This window comes from Sciurus carolinensis, chromosome 3 (genome assembly GCF_902686445.1).
Source record: "Sciurus carolinensis chromosome 3, mSciCar1.2, whole genome shotgun sequence".
NCBI lineage: Eukaryota > Metazoa > Chordata > Mammalia > Rodentia > Sciuridae > Sciurus > Sciurus carolinensis.
In genome coordinates, this window is record NC_062215.1 from 181,307,702 (window position 1) to 181,324,227 (window position 16,526).

Sequence of the window (16,526 nt, forward strand, 5' to 3'; positions counted from 1 at the left end):
TGCAGCAGGGCCGTCCCCGGGGCCTGAGTGGAGAGCGGTCTCTAGCACTCTCAGCCCTGGGCCACCAGGGCAGGCATGAGGCTGTGAGGCCACCTGGGCGACTCCGCTCCCCACAGCCCCAGTGTGGTCGCTTGGGTTCCTGGGGAGCAGACGGCTTGGGGGCTGGTGTGCGGGTACTGAGCCCGTGGGGCCAGGGTGGGAGGAGGGGTACGGTCCTGCTGGGCAGAGCAGGCTGGGGAGCCGCCGCCCTGCCTCAGGCCTCCCCAGGGTCCAGTTGGAGGAAGAAGGTGCCTGAGTTGGCCCAAGCTGGCCAGCTTTTCCACTGCCCAGTGATTAGTCCTGGGATGCAGGCGCCCAGGAGGGCATGGGCTTGCCAGTGCCATGCAGTAGCTGCCGTGGAGAGGCAGGGGCCGTGACAGGTGTCTGGACTTGTCTCATGGGAGCTTGTGCCCAGTGGAGGGAAGCGGCCAGGCTTGAGCTTTGTCCTCTCCCCTGGGCCTCATTCACTTGTGAGGTTGACTCTAGCCCAGCTCAACTCAGACGAGTAAGTGCACCAATTCAAGTTACTGGACGTCTACCATGAAGACACTGCCAAGGGACCCTCCATGCAGAGGTCAGGGCCCCAGGCGGGCCCAAGGAACAGGGGCCATCCCGTGGGGTCCCCGCCACCCAGCAGGGTCCTGGACACACGGGAGCCATGGAGAGAGCACGCGCCCAGAGAAAGCAGAGCCAGAGGCATGGATGCAGTCTTTATTTACACCACAAGAGTGACAGGAGAGCCAGGACTACAAGACTGCACTCCCGTGGGCGGAGACAGTGGACCGTGGGGGACACGGCGGCCATGGAGACTCACCCACACAGAACAAACCGAGGATGAGAAACCCGAAACAAGACCTCCAGCTGCCCCGAGCTAGAGGTGGCGCCTGGGGGGTCCAGACGGAGGAAACGGTCAGTGGCAGGACTGACGGCCCACGCAGTGCACGCCTGTCCCTGCCACACACGGGAGGCGCCCTTCGTGGAGACGTGCATGTGTCCACCACTTGATCGCCATTCTGTACATGAGAAGCGCGTCTCCACCACAGAGCACTCACGCTGACAAGCCAAAGTTGCTCGCTTGCTTGAGTGGGAGACTTCGTCAAGTCACGGCGGGGCCGGGCCAAGCCCGCCACGCAGCACTGCAGAAAGGGCTCCCGCGGCCCCAGCGCCCGCGCCGCACACCACCCAGACAAAAGCCAGCCACTGTGCGCAAGGGACCCTCAGACCCCCGTTCTCAATCAGAACAAATGGTCACAAGGCCAGCTGTGGTGGGCAGTGCACACCTGGCCCTGTGGAAGGAAAGAAAAGAAACAACAGAAAACAAAATCCCTCCAAACCAGCTCGAGAGAGACCGGCGGTTCCCTCTGGAAGCTGCAGTTTGCCTAAAACACTGTTTCCACATAAATACAATAAACTATTATTGGTATGTCACAAGTGCTAGGTAAACTTTTTTCTTAATATGACAAATGTTTAAGTAGTCCTTTTTATTTTTCTTACAATAAAAAGTACAATTTCTTGAGAATAAGTTCAATGAGACTCAATCCCCTCCTCTCCTTCAAGGTTCCGTTCTGCTCTGCAGAGGGTTTCTACCTTTTCTATCTGCAAAGGTCAAGAGAGGGGACAAAAAGGCATCTTCCTTCTTCCCCGGAGCTGCCAAGTGTGGCGTGCGGATCTACCACGTAGGACATGCCAGGCATTCAGTCCATGCGACTTCCAGGCGTAGGAAACTTAAAAAAATATACTCATATATTTATATCTATATATTTATATGTGAATCAACGCCCACAAAACGCGTGGCCCAAAGTCTACAAAGTAAGAATGGAGCGCGCACATGGCGTGACCAGCAAGGAAGGCGTGTCTGACAGAGAGCGAACCTAGTGTCCACGGCTGTGCCGCAGAGGTCGCTTACCCCGGCCAGCCACTGCAAATGGCCCTTCCTCTTGAAAACAGATCTTAAAAGAAAACTGAAACACTTTGACAAGTGGCCCTTAGGTACCAGAGCCCCAGGATGCTGGGAAGGGGTCGACCGGTCCCAGCAGGCGTGGCCTCTTGGGACGGCCACCTGCTGGTGGGGCGTGGGCACGTCATGGCGCAGCTGGAATCCCCAAGGGCAGGGTGGCCCCCACGCATTTGGTGGCCCTGATTGGGGTTTCCCTTAAAGGGATGTAAAGTGCTCTCACGGGCTCCCAGCCAGTGACCCCTGCAAGGCCTCTGCAGAGGAAGAAAAAGGCTGCAGGTTCAAGGACCAGACAGGGAACTTGTACGAGGGGCCCTCCCTGCTGTGGGTCTGCCTGCAGAGGCCTAGGCAGACCCTCTGCCATCTGCCCTGGGTGCTGGCTGTGGGGAGGGGCCAAGTGTGTCTCCAAAGAAAAGGCTGCCTGGTGTTCCCTCCGCACGCGGGGGCACGCGGGCCGAGGACGCACCTCCTGGCCAGGCTCTGGACTGAGGGCGCCCCACCAGAAGGAGACTGGAAGCGAGTCCCTCCAGTGAGAACTGGCCACCAGCTGGCCCAGCTACCCCATAGTCTGAAGAACAGGGAGACTCTGCTTCTCTCCCAGAAGCCGCACTGGCAGCAGAGGGCAGGTGTCGGGGCCCTGCAGGGTGGCAGAGCGGGTCCAGGGGTCAGAAGAGCCGGCTGCTGGGCCCTGTCACCATGCAGTACCACAAAGGAGAAGGGCTGGCTGGGCCCTACATGCCAGCTCTTCCTGTCACCGTGGGCTTCAGAGCAAGAGTGGCCAGCAAAGAGGGAGACAACAAGTCCCAAGACGGCTCTGCCCTGCTCTCCAAGCACTGTCTCAGTACTGACCAAGAGCAGCCACGCAACCAGGAGTCCGAGAATCCGCACTCCTCCAGCCAAGTCTGGCTGCGTGTCTGCCTGTAAACTTCACCACACTCAGAAGCCCTTCCGAGCGTCTGAACTTCCTCCAGGAGTCCAAATGTGACACACTTTGGAATGAAATTGGTGGCTTCAAGTGCTAGAAAATAAGTTACCAGTAAAAAGTGACCGTCAGTCACTGTCAGAGAAAAAGAGCACAGACAAAGGCGGGGTCCCTTCAGGAGCCTGTGCCCTCTGCGGCTCAGCGGCACCGGCCTCCGCTCCACAGCCACAGGCTCCGACCCAGGGCCTGCTGCTCCAGCTGGCGCCCGCCCCGTGTGGCTGCGGCAGGAAACCCACGGGTGCAGGGTCCGCTCCGGGCCACGCATGGCTGACATGCTTCAAAGGTCTTTGGAAAGCTGGAGCCAGAGCCCGTCCCGGCGGAGCGTCAGAGAAGTTTAAACAAGAGCATCGCCCACGCAGTGGCTGGGCCATCCTTGGCAGGGGGAGCGCACACCACCCAGGTAACACTACTAGTGCTGGGGGTCAGACAAGCCCCGGCTTCTCTGTGTGGCAGAGCTGGGGAGCCCAAACACCAGGCGCTCAGCCCTTCCCGCCAGCCAGCGGAGGCAGTCCCCTGCCACAGGACACTGCTCACGGTGCGGAACACACAGTGACCCTCCAAAGTCAAAAAAAGTACAAGCAAGAACTTAGAAAGAAAAAGTACTTAGACATTACTACCATTCAGAAAACTGCTAAATGGTAAGGAAAAATGTAAAATTCACAAAACAATGCTTACTCAGGGTCTTTTTGTGAAAAATTCATATAAAAATCAACAGCAAATTTATATTCTTTGCTATAAAAACTCATTAGGTACATATGTGCATGGAGGCTTTAAAAGGGGGGGGGCTCTGTTAGAAAATAATTGAAATTAAAGTACACGCTGGCAGGGACGTGGCCGGGATGAGGGAGCTGGGACCTGAAAGCCGGCCAGGGGGAGCTCCAGGCGGCAGGCTCCATCCGGACCACCCCCTCAGCACCGCGGAGCTCAGCCACAGCCCTCTGTTCGCCAGGGACTGTCGCCATCTGCATTTATTTTATATATATATCTATATATATATACTTTTTCTATAAATGCATTATAAATATTTTATCAAGATCTCATAAGAATCAAGTTTCTTAGCTTAGAATACATTGGAATATATATTATACACATATATATTTATTTATACCTAAAATTTAAGCAATACTTCATGCTACCTGCTTTTAGTAAAAGCATTCCAATCGTGACACTGCAGGTGTGCCCAGGACATGCTTCACAACCGAATGGAGATGCTCAATTGCTACATGACGTATGAGAAAAAGAACACTTTGGATTCATTGAAAATTTGTTGGACTTCAAAACCCCAACAGTGTTTGCCGCTTTTTTGGAACTACCTCCAGATTCCTTAAACAGCAATAAAGCCAAACGAGGCCGCCAGGCCATGGCCCTCGGCGGCATCTGCCACCTGCCCTCACAGCGCCAGGCCAGCGCCAGGCTGCACCACAGGACACGGTCCCACCAACTCCTGCTGTTTGTTTTTTCTTAAGGCATTGTTCCTCAGACTTCAGAAAACCCAGCACAAAACCCATCAGAACAGTAAAAGAAAGGCACAAACTCGCATCTTCCGATGGCTTTGAGAAGCTCAAGCCGACTCCCAGGCTCACGGTTCTGTTCTGTCCAGTTATGTTCCTTAAAGGTCCGTCCAGCTCTGCCCCACACCCACTGCAAGCCCCTGCGGCACACCGCCAAGGCCCGGGGGCAGGCCGGAGCCGGAGAAACTTCCTGTTAGAAAGAAGCTACGGGATGGCCGAGTGGTTTACACGGAGACTGTGGAATTGTGGGTGAGAATCAAACTTTAAGCACCAGTTTTAATCAAGTGTCGTGTCTGGTAGAGCTCTGATTTCCGTTTTCTTTTCCACGTGTCAACTACACCCGGCCACTCTGCCCCAGGCTGCCACAGCTTCGTCCCTCGCGGCTCCTGGCACGCCCGGGTGCTCGTGGCGTGCGGTGTCTGGCCCGCTGCTCGCCGCCCGAGTCGAGTGGCGCTGCAGGCCGCCGTGCACGCGCGTCCAGACTCAGAGGCCTTGGTGCTGCTGCACGCCGGTGGCCCTGCGCTGAGCGCTGCAGGACGCGGCGACACGGGCAAGTCCCTCGCTGAGCTTCAAGACAGAGACAGACAAGGAGAGCACAGCAGCTCTGCGGGCGGCTACAGGGGCGGCTCCTCCTCCATGGGCTCCTCGTCAGGCCTGCAGGGAGAGGGTGGCGGGCGCTGGGGTGCAAGCTGGTGGGCAGCAGAGTGCCCACCGCTGCTGTGGCCACCTAGGCTCCAGCACCTGCGTGTGGACCAGACCTGCTGCCCAGCCGCGCCCCCCACCTCCCCACGCCCGCTCAGAGCCGCAGGGTGTGGTCAGCTGCTCACCTCTTCTCTGTGGGCTTTACACCCACGGATAGCGAGGCCATGGCGGTGACCGTCTCTGCTTCTTCGTTGTCACACTTCTGTGCCTCGATCAGAGAACGCCCCGCCGTGGAGGACAGGCGCTGGAGGCAGCGCCAGTACTTGCCTGAGGGGTGGAGAGCACTCAGGGGCCAGGTCCCTGCCAGGCCTCGTGGGGCCCCAGGACTGTCTTAAAGGCACCATGTCCTCAACAAGCCTCCGTCAGGGAGCTGCCGGCTGGGTCTCACAGCACAATGCAGTGTCTGGGGCGAGGCCTGGAGCCCTCTGTCACAGGCCTCTGCCTGTGCGGAGGGTCCCTGGGACTGTGCAGGTCTGGGTGGGAGGGAGGTGCGGCGTGGGCCTGCCCAGGGCTGGCTTCTCACACGGCCGGGCAGCCGTGTGAATGGCAGTGGCTGAGAGCCAGGAGCCAAGCACTCCTGTGGGGGCCAGAGCAGCCCCTGGAGTGCACCCCCAGCTGGACCATCTCACGTGCTGGGCGCCTAGCAGCCTGGAGGGCCTGGGCTCCGTGGGCTACAGGGCTCCACTGGTCACCCAAGACGGGTGCGCCCACCTCCAGGACCCCAGAGTGGCTACCGAAGGCTAGTGCCAGGAGATGGGCCTGCGCCCTGGCTGGGTCTCTCTCTGCAGGGCTGAGGTGGAGGGTCAGCCAAGGGCTGCCCTACTGGCTGGGGACCGGGGCCAGTGACTGCATGACACACAGCATCCCAATCCTGCAACTCGTATGACAGAGATGACAACACTGTCCCAGCAGGTTCTGGGCAAACCAGCTGTGGCCACAGGGGCGTCTCCACCAGCTCACCCGTGCCCGTGAAGGCGAGGCCTACGTGGGCAGCCTGGGGAGCAGCTGACAGGAAGAGCGGCCAGGCACGGTGGACTCCTGCGTCCAGGAGGGGCCCCATGAGCACACAGCGGGCAACTTACTGTGGATCTCCATGACCTTCTCCATGGAGCGCACAGCGTTGGCATTGGGTCTCTGCTGTAACACCTTTTCTGGTAGAGGCTCGAGCTGGAAAAAAGATAAAGCACAGTGACCAGAGGATGCGGCATGACCCCTGTGTTGAGAGGGGGACGTCCAGAGACGACGTGCTTCCAGGGGGCAGTTCTGCGCAGCGTGCCTGCCCATGGGAGCAGCAGAGGCTCCAGTGGGCCAGGTGTGGCTTGGCACCTGTGCTGCCCATTCCCCTCAACCTGAAGGGGAGACGGGGAGAAGAGTGCGGTGGGAACACAGGCCCCAGACTGCACAGGAAGAGAAGGCCAGGGCGAGGTGGGCAGACGCCGGCCTCGGGCCCCACTGCCAAGCACAGGGCTGGGATGACTTTCAAAGCCTGCGGTCCAGGTGGACGAGACGCTTGCTGGGCCACTGCTGCCCCTCCGAGGTGCCTCCAGGTTGCCAGGGCTGCATGGAAGTGCCCAGAGCTCTGCAGCCTGCACACCTGGAACCACCCAGAAGTGTCCGAAATGGGGAGGAGAGAGGCCTTGCAGGCCGAGTCCCCGAGCCTCCATCACAAGACAGCCAGCCAACAGGGTGCCTGGCCCCTGAGGTCCCAGGTGCAAGTGGAGGTGGCAGAGCCCAGTCCCCTTAGCAGACAGGCAGCAGGGGCAAAGAGCATGTCCTCAGGCCTCGGGGACAGAGCTGCTGCAGACTGACAGCACCCTGGTCGCTCCAGCCAACACCGCCATCAGGATTATAGCTTCACCACTCTTAAGAAAAGTTCTTTTTAAAAAGTCACTCATCTAAAAACATGTTAAAATAAATAAATATAAAAGGGAAATCCGGCACCTTAAAAAAAAGTCACTTAGTGGGGTGAGGTGGTACATGCCTATGGTCCCAGCACTCAGGAGGCTGAGGCAGGAAGATCCTGACCCCAGGAGTTCAAGACCAGCCTGGGTGAAATAACGAGAAGAGCCCCTCGTCACACAAACTTGCAAACACGCTCTGGGGCGGGGTGTGTAACATTGCTGCCCAGCACTGACACAGGATTCATGGGGCCATCTGTGATGGACCTTGGGTCCTCCTGGCACTGGGGCCAGACTCCTTGCAGGCATTGTCTACGCTGCTTCCCACGCCATGACACACCTCTGCAGGGGGCCTGAGTAGCCACTGTCCCCTGGCCATCACCCAGGGGTCCTGCCTTCCACAGGCGCCACACTGCCCTCAGGCTGACCACTCTGGGGCTCCTGGCATCTCCACCTCCAGCAGGCCCATAAGGAACGGACACGGAAGCTACTGTGCCAAGCTGCCCACACACCTGTTCTGTCACAGTACGTGGACCTCAAGGGAAGAACAGGAGCAAACCGAGAGGAAAGTCCTGTCTTCCTCAGCTGCACATCCTGAGCTGCTCTGGGAATCTCCCCCCATGGCGGCCAGCGCCACTGCCAGGAGAATCTGACAGTATTTGAGACCTTGCCAGAGAGCTGCTCTGGGCTGGTAGAGGAGGGAGGAACGTGGTCCCACCCAGTGTCCCCAGAGGGAGAGTGCGAACCAAAGACAGTGGTACAAGTAGTGGCTTATTAGCGCCACTCGTTTCCCATCAGAGTGGAGGAAAGTCAAAAGAGGTGTCTGGCACTGGGCAGGAGGGCAGGGCCACCATCCACTGCAGCTCGCGCTCATTGGCCGTGTGCTGTGGTGGCTTCAGACTCACCTAGGCCCTGAGTGTGGGGCTCTGCTCTAGAGCCACCAGCCTTTCCCTGGACAAGGGTAGGGAAGGGGCAAACTTCACAAGTTCCAAGGTCACCCCTTCCTAACAGGCTTTATCCCCTTATTTAATGAATCCTGCAAGCAGCCTGCTAAGTACCGACCAGTCTGGAAACGTAGGACGGAAGCGTCACGTTCCACAGAGCATCACGCTGGTGATGGAAACAATCGGAAAGTAAATCCAGCGATGGCAGCGGGTACTAGACACAGTGCGAAGGCAGCAGGGTCGAGGTCAAGCTGCCGGGTGCCGGCAGGCCGTGACTCGCAATTTAGTGTGGGGGCGGCCTTGGGAGCAGCGCTAGGAGAAAGACTCAAGGGGGCAGCGGAGGCGGCAGGCAGAGCAGAAGTCCAGGCTCCAGGGGAGAGAGGAGAGGACAGAGCGAGGGAGAAAGTGAGGTGCGGCTCGCAGGGTGGGCAGCCAGGGATTACAGGACGGCTAGGGCTCTGGCCAGGTGCTGGGCGCAGGGCGACCCAGCAGGGAGGAGGTGGTGAGGAGGGGACTGCTCTCAGCTCAGAGACCCGGGAGGGACAGGCAGGGTCCTGCAACTCTGCTCAGGACACAGCCTGGCATCCAGCTGGGAGGGGCAGCTGGCGGCCTCGCTGGGCGTCCTGGGGGCATGGGATGGGCTGCCTCCTGGAGCGGCTCCTGTGGACTGGGGGTGGGTTGTGGATTCCAGGGCCTGGGAGGGGACACAGAAGTGGGGAGCGGCCAGGGATGGCGACACCTCGGCAGAGGGCTGTGGAGGTGAAGAGACCTGCCCACGGCCAGCCCAGCAGGCGGCTCGGCCAGTGGGGGCCAGCGCCAGCCACTTCCCAGGACCTGCAGTGCAGACATGGAGTGTGGGCTAGCTGGTAGCTGGCCCTGCTGTGTCAGAGGGCGGGCATGTGCCGGAGAAGGCCGCCACCGGAGCCTCTTCGAGCTCACGCGGGATGGCTGCTGACAAGGCTGCACTCCGCGAGTGACGGGAGCGGCCCCCATGCAGTTTCCCTGGGGCCTGACTCAGCCGTCCAGGAGCTTCACCTGTCTCTCCTCACAGGTGGAGAGAGTCTCTCCTCCGTGTAAAAGTGTGCACACTTCAGTTGAGCAGAGGCCAGTCAAGGGCACTCTGAGGTCCTTGAGACCCCCGAAGGACAGGTCAGAGCCGCGTGCTTCCCAGAATGCCGGGTGAGTTTGGATATTTGGGTTGAGCGGGACAACTTCACCTGCCACCTTAATGGATTCCAAAAATGCAGATTGCCAGGTCTGCTTGTCCTCTGGGCACCTGACCCTGAGTCCAGTCAAGAGCCTCTCCAGCCAGCCCCCTGGCTGTCCGCCCCTACAGTGGCCATGGGCAGGCCCAGGGTGAGTCCATGGCCACTGGCCCAGGCCCAGGCCCAGGCCCAGGCAGGTTTGACAATATCCCACAACCCCAGCCTTCAAGTGCGGGCCCTGCAGACCGTCACTGGTGATGCTGCTTCCGCCTCGCTCTCAGGAGATGCAGCCATAGGGCAGGTCCCTCTTGTCCAGAGGCGTGGGCGGTCACCCAAGGATTCTCACTCCCTGGTCCCTGACTTTGCACCAGCGGGTCAGCACCTACCATAGGGAACTCTCAGCTGGGCCTTCAGCTCTCACTGCTAGCTGAGGGCATCCTCCACAGAGCTTCCTCTGGGCCCAACAGTCTGTCCAGTTATCTGAGCACTTAGGGCGAGCAGATGGCATTTCCCCAGGCCTGTCCCTCCTGGCCCTTAACCCCTGATTATTTGAGAAGCTGGAGGGTTGTTTCCTCTGCTGCTGTGCCACCAGGGCCCGCCTGCCTGGGAAGCTGGTGGCTAGGTATGGGCACTGCGCTGCTGGCAAAGTAGGAAAGCTTCCACAGACACTTGGGACCAGATGGCCCTGTCTCCACACTTTCCCATAAAAACTGTACTACATAGCACACTATAAGTTACTGATCAGACAGGGAAACAAATACAGAGAGAGAGCTGCCCCGCAAGCAGGCGATGCGACCAACATTCAAGTCTGACTGTGGACTCCAAGGCCTCCATTCCCAAACCATTCCCAGGTCTATGCCGCAGAGTACTTACCCACCACATTCCAGATTCGACAAGGCATTGGAAACTACACAGTCCAGTGTTACCTGGAATGTGGTCTGAATCCCTTGCCCTGCACAAAACTCAAGCTTTTTGGGTTCAGGGCCCTCAGTCAAGCTTCATTACAAAGGAGTCTGCGGGCAGAACAGGAGCCAGCATGAGGGCACATGGCCAGGACTCCTCTACCCCAGCCAGACTGGCAAGGGCTGAGGCCCAGGCACGCAGGTGCTGTCCTCCCTCCTGACCGGGGCCAGCGGGCGTCTCCACAGGTGCAGGAGAGAGAAGCATGACACACAGGGACTGTGCAGGTGCAGCAGGCCGCAGACTGCCCCAGCAGGCTCTCGACCCCGCGTCTTCTGACCTCTGGGAGCTTCTCCACATCCACGACCCTCGCCAAGTATCGGAAGTCACAGAGAGCTGAAGCTCCTGGACGAAACCTTCTCTGCACCCACTTCACCCTCCTCCATCCAAGTCCTCCACTGACCCCAGAGTCAAGTTAAGTGGTGGCACACAGGCAGTGGGCCCCATGAGCCCAGCCTTGGGGCCAGGAACCAGGAGCCTTCTCTGCAAAATGCTCCGGGCTCCCTGCCCTGCTGCTCCGCTGCAGCAGGACTTCTGAGTGGTCAGCTCTGGGCACCGCCCTGGCTCAGGGTGGCTTCACAGTCATCAGTGACAGCTGCAAACAAACACAGACCAACAGCAGCCACTGAGCGGGCTGTGGAGCCCAGGGACCCTGAAAGACTTGTTCCAACAACAGCCACTGAGTGGGCTGTGGAGCCAGGGACCCTGAAGACTTGTTCCAACAGCAGCCACTGAGAGGGCTGTGGAGCCAGGGACCTTGAAGACTGTTGGAGACAAACTGTCCCAGCAGCGCCGCCCCCCCCCTCCCCCCCGCACACACCTCCCCTGCCATCTCCTCCAGCCGCTGAGCTCCCTGCAGGCCACAGTTGGGTGCCCCTGTGCCACCAAATCGTGCAGCATGCTGTACATCAACCCTCATCAAAGGCCGCAGGGCAGAGTGGGGCTTGGCCCAGCTCCTGCATCAGAGATTTCCAAAGAGCCCTCGATACGACTAGTGCTTCCTGCCTTCTGATGTGTTTAGGCATGTTTTCTTATTGGAAGGCAAGTGCAGGGGAAGCAGCATGGGCCAGGCTGAGAACCAGGGCTCGCTGGGCCGAGGTACACAGCAGCTGCGGTTGCCCCAGGGAAGAGTGGGTAGATCTTCGAGTGGAGAAAGGACAAGGAAACATCTGGATGACTTGAAGCCAGGCAGACTGCTGCTTTACGCCAGGGATCGCTAAACCACACTCCAGCAATAGGACGCACTTGCGTCTCTGACCCACCCAGGATTCTTCTCAAAACAAAGGCTGTCCAGAACCAGGAGGAACTTCCGACAAGACTGGGTGGCTGACGCCCTGCCCCACCCACACAGACCTCTGCCAGCCTCCCCACTAGCTGGCTGGGGGCCTGCTCTGAAGATGGCCAGAGGCCTGGACCCAGGGCTGCAGCCCACCACTGAGACTCCACGGGGGTATCCTCAGAGCCAGGTCTGTGGGTGACCTTTGCCCGCTACAGCGTGGCCTGGATGCTGGAGCCGGAGCCCTCTACACCCACTGCCATTCGGCAACGTTGAGCTCAGGGTCTTGCACACAGGTGTGGCCTTGCACGCCTGGGGTCTTGCCCTGTGTCCCGGCCACTCTGGATGGTTCTGTCATCCAGTGCTCTCAGGACTGGCCTGGCATGACGCCCAGCAGGCAGGGTCATGCCACAGCTCCATTTGTGTGGTGAACACACTGCTTGGGCCACTGTCATCCTCCACGAGTTCATGGTGCCCAGGCCACAGGAAACCTCATGCTGGCCTCCAACCACTATCCCTGACCCTGGCTCTCAGGTGGCAGAAGGGACTGCTGGGTGTAAGGGCCTGTCCAGTGCTGAGCCACTGACTTGGCTGTGGGCTCTTGCCCCAAACTGGCCAAGAAGTTCCTAGAAAAACGGACTGTGCACAGAGGGATCAGCACACAGAAAGCAGGGCTTTCCACCACGGTATCCTTGAGGGGACCCACACAGGAAGGGACGGGGAGTGAGCCAGCAGTGCCCTCGAGATGGAGGGCTGTGCCACTGGCCTCTCCTCCTCCTCTGCCAGCAACTTCTGCCATGGGTAACCTCCTCCAGGGGTGTCAGAGCATTCGGCACTGGACTGACAGCCCAAGTGAAGTGGCAAGGGTCACAGATGCCTCGGGCTGACTGGAGCTCCTGGGCACGTGGGCCTGGCACCCACGGGTACAGAGCTTCCTAGGGGTCTCGGGTCTCTGTACCTCGTTTCCCAGCAAGGCAGACACGCAGGCCTCAGAGGCGTCGCAGATGGCGGTCAGGTCGTGGCCTCCCTCCAGGGCCAGCACGACTCGTCCACCAGCCAGGCCCATCAGCTGCTTCGTCAGGTACCCGAAACCTGCAACAGGAAAGGGACTCAAGTGGAGGGCAGGGTGGGCAGTGGGTCGGAGCCTCCAGGAAGGCCGGGGCAGGACACCACGCCAGCAGAGGCCACAGACACAGCAGAGGCCACAGCGTGGTTGTGCAGCCCTTCTGAAGCCTTGAGAGTGAGCCAAGGCTTCAGTCGGGGACTTTACCATGCAGCAGATCGTTCTGCTTGAAGGCCAAGGGACCGGTGCCACCTTTGTCTCCCCAAGAGGCCCACGGACCCTCTGGGCCACCGATGTGCTCTGCACACACGTGCCAGTGTTTCCTGTGCCACCTGTGCCACACGGGGCTTTCCTAGGCCCGCGTCTGGGCATCTGCTCTGATGGCAAGTCACAGTGCCTCCTGTGGCCCTCAGCACCACCGCAGCAGAGGGCACCTGGTGGGCAGTAACAGTCACCAGCCACGGGGGCTGGCTTGTTAGAGAGCCTGAGGAACCGTAATAAGCCAGTGGCCCTGATCCTGGCCTGGCCCTGTGCCTGGCCACGTCCGGTGGCAGCTGCAGGATATGGGTGGGCCAGAATTTTCAGTTTTGGACTGTCTCTCTGGTGGAAAGTGACACTGGCTTGCAGGCTTCTGTGAGGTCTCCAAGGAGAGCTCAGCATGTGCAGAAGGGCACTCTGGGAGATGCTGTAGAATGTCAGGCACAATGGACAGCTGGGCTTTGAGAGGCCCATGCTAGAGGGCAGCCACCCCTCAGGACACCCACGCTCCACCCTTCCAGCCCTGGTGCAGACCCACCTACCCTAATCTGCTGCACCCATGGTGTTCAAGCAGCCCGGTGGTAGGTCACAGGGAGGTGGACGCTGAGGAAGTCACTAGGGTCAGGCCTCAGGGCCCTGAGAGGCTCCAGGCTCCTGGACAGCTGTGCCTTGGGGAGGCAGCCAGCTCTGTGACCAGAGGCCTTGCTTTCATTTTTGTCTGCTGACTGCACCGCAAGTGTGGCCATCCCAGTCGAGTCCTCAGAATGCGCCTCAGCCCCACCCCACCTACACCCTCTTCCCCAACCACAAGGCGGCACAGAGAACAGAGGCACGGCAGGGAAGGGTGGCTCCTGGCAGCTCTGGGGTCTGCACGCTCCTCAGGCACCTGTGTCCCCACTGAAAGCACGGATGTGCACCGGCTACTGGCTCACGGGGGGCTAGCCTGAGGGCACAGGGCCTGGGCGTCCCTGCTCTGCAGCCCCCATGGCCACCTTCTGTTCTTTGGGACCCAGAGCTGGGGTTGGCTGTGGTGCTGTCTTGTCCTTGACAGTGGAACACAGCAGGTCACAAACACAAGCAGTCAGTGGTGGACGTGGCACAGGTGACCTCTGCCCACCCACTTACACTTTGCGGAGAGGGTGTACCCTCCGAGAGGCGTGGGGTGGCCCTCCACGGCGTCGAAGCCCGATGAGACGAGCACCACGTCTGGGGCAAACTCGTTTGCGATCGGCATGACCACAGTCCTGCAAGGGCCAGAGAAGGCGTTACTGGGTCAGTTGAGGACACCGCCAGGTAAAGACTGGAGGGTCACAAGACGCAAGCAGTTCTCTGAAGGGGAAGAAGGCCTCAGAAGACCCCCGGTTAGCAGGAAGGAAATCCACCAAGTGTGACCATGTGCACTTCACTTCTAAGCCCAAGCCGCCTAACTCCCAGGTGAGCACTCGGGGAAGCTGCAGCCCAGGTCCTGGTGAGGCCCTGCCATGTTGCGTCTGCAGGCTCTGCAATGTGATCTGAACCAGCACGGTACTGGTGCATTCCCAAGGGGACCTGGGGGACAGTCAGACGCCTGCTGGCAAGTCCTCCAGCCCTGCCCCCAGCCACCCCCTTTCCCAGGATGAGGACAAGGCAATTCTCAGGACTTCCGCTCAACGTGGCTTCGTTGAGGTCCCGCACGCTGAGCCCTGTGGCTTCCTTGTACACCAGGGTCTTCGCTCTCCAGGGTGGCGGCCCCTGCCCAGCAGGCGAGAGTCCCGCCCAGCACTGCAGAGCTCCAGGGAGCACTGCGGCCGGACACGGAGGCTCCGGCTTCTCTCTCAGCTGCTTCTACCAAGTGGCACTCCTCAGGGGCCAGACACCAACTCTGGCTGAAAGAAGCCCCGGGCTCCAATGCAGGCACCGGGCTGCACTGTGGTCTGCCGATGAGCCCCACTCCTGAGGGTGGGAGTGGAGTGCCAGCACGCCCACTCCAGTGCCAGGGGACCTGCACGCCTGGGGCCACAGCCTCGGGTGAGCTTCCAGGGCAGCAGAGGGCACACCCTGCACGTGGCTGGCCACGTGGCCAGCCAGCTCCAGCTGGTGCTGAGCAGACTGCCTGCAGCAAGGCGAGTGCCCGGCCCTCTGCGGAACTCGCTGCCAACCCAGCGGCAGAGGCAGAGCACACAGACCTCCCTGTGGCGGGCGCTTCCTTCCTCCTCCTTTCTGTTCTTTCCACTTTTTTTAAAAAAATAATTTTTAAAAAATATTTTTTTAGTTGTAGATGGATACAATTTTTTTATGTGATGCTGAGGATCAAACCCCATGCCTCACACGTGCAAGGCCAGGGCTCTACAACCGAGTCCCAGTCTCAGGCCACTGGTGCCTTGTAGGGTGCACGTCACTCCCCAGCACGTCCCCCCCCCACCTCCCGACCCTGGTCCCTTTCCTCTGCTGATCTCCCTGGATCAGCACACACCTCTCTTTTCCGTTTTCCTCTCTAGCTTCTGCATATGAGAGAAAACATATGACTCTTGACCTTCTGAGTTTGGCTTATTTCACTTAACATAATGGTTTCCAGCTCCATCCATTTTCCTGAAAGTGACTTAGTTCCATTCTTCTTTATGGCCCCACAGAGCTCCCTTGTGTACATACGCCACGTTTTCTTACCCACTCATCCACTGACGGACGCCTAGGCTGTTCCGTAGCTTGGCTGCTGTGACCTGTGCTGCTGCAGACACGGGTGCCTGTCTCACTGTAGAGCTGACTTCCGTCGTCGGGATGAGTGCTGAGTGGTGCAGCGGGTCACGGGGTTCTTCCACGCCTCGTCCTTTGGGGGATCTCCCTCCCGATCTCCACAGCGGGGGTACTAATTTACAGTCCCGCCAACGGTGTAAGAGCGCCCTTTTCCCCACGTCCTCTGCGGCACTGGTTATTGTTTGTACCTTGGTGACGGCCATGCGGGCTGCTGTGAGGTGAAATCTGGGGGAAGTTTTGATTTGCATCTCCTTAATTGCTAACGATGTTGAACATTTTTTCATACATTTGTTGGTCACTTGCGTTTCTTCCTTTAAGAGTCTGTTTAATTCATTTGCCCATTTCTTAACTGGGTCATCTGTTTTTCTGTGGTGTTTTTTGAGCTCTTTATATATTCTAAATATTAATCCTCCGTCAGAAGAGTAGCTGGCAAAGATTTTCTCCCATTCTGCTGGTTCTCTCTTCACATTCTTAATTCTCTCCTTTGCTGCACAGAAGTTTTTAATTCAATTCCACTCCATTTATTAACTCTTGGCATTCCTTCTGGAGCTTCTGAGGTCCAGGGAGAAAAGCCATTGCCTGTGCCTGAAAGCTGGTTGTCACCCTGTGCTCTCCTCTAGGGGTGGCATCATTGTCCCGGACTTTAAAGAGAGCTTAGGTGTCCCCCCTTACTGTGCGGCTGGCTTTGGGGTCTCTGCATGTGGCCTGCGCGATGCTGAGGAAGGTTCCGTCCACCCGTGCTTCCTCCTGTGGATGCTGGTTCCAGCAGTGCCTCCACAGCAGGCTGTGGCTCCCTCGGAGGACATGGGTGTGTGGGGGTTGAGGGCCGTCACCAGGGTTCTGTGCACACTGCAGGGGCCCCAGGACCAGGGTCATCAGGTGCTTCCTGCCAAGGGCTTGACAATAGACTTTTGGTCTTGGGGCTGCGTGGTCTCAGCAGGACCACTCAAGGCTGACTGATGTGGAAGCAGCCTCAGACGGCGCGCAATGTGGAGCACAACCTG

At 59.1% G+C, this 16,526-nt stretch overlaps 1 protein-coding gene across 7 annotated transcripts in view; it reads right to left on the bottom strand.

Moving 5' to 3' along the window:
- Nucleotides 1-742: 742 nt before the first annotated feature.
- Hdac4 (histone deacetylase 4) overlaps nt 743-16,526 on the bottom strand; it is a 255,217-nt gene continuing 239,433 nt past the window's right edge. For all 7 annotated transcript variants that reach the window (XM_047543426.1, XM_047543427.1, XM_047543430.1 and 4 more), the window contains 5 exons: nt 13,918-14,036; nt 12,430-12,563; nt 6,271-6,355; nt 5,314-5,455; nt 743-5,140 (listed from right to left, as the gene is read on the bottom strand). In XM_047543426.1, the coding sequence (XP_047399382.1) occupies nt 5,101-5,140; nt 5,314-5,455; nt 6,271-6,355; nt 12,430-12,563; nt 13,918-14,036 (520 nt within the window). In that variant the 3' untranslated portion in view covers nt 743-5,100. The remainder of the gene's footprint in view (nt 5,141-5,313; nt 5,456-6,270; nt 6,356-12,429; nt 12,564-13,917; nt 14,037-16,526) is intronic.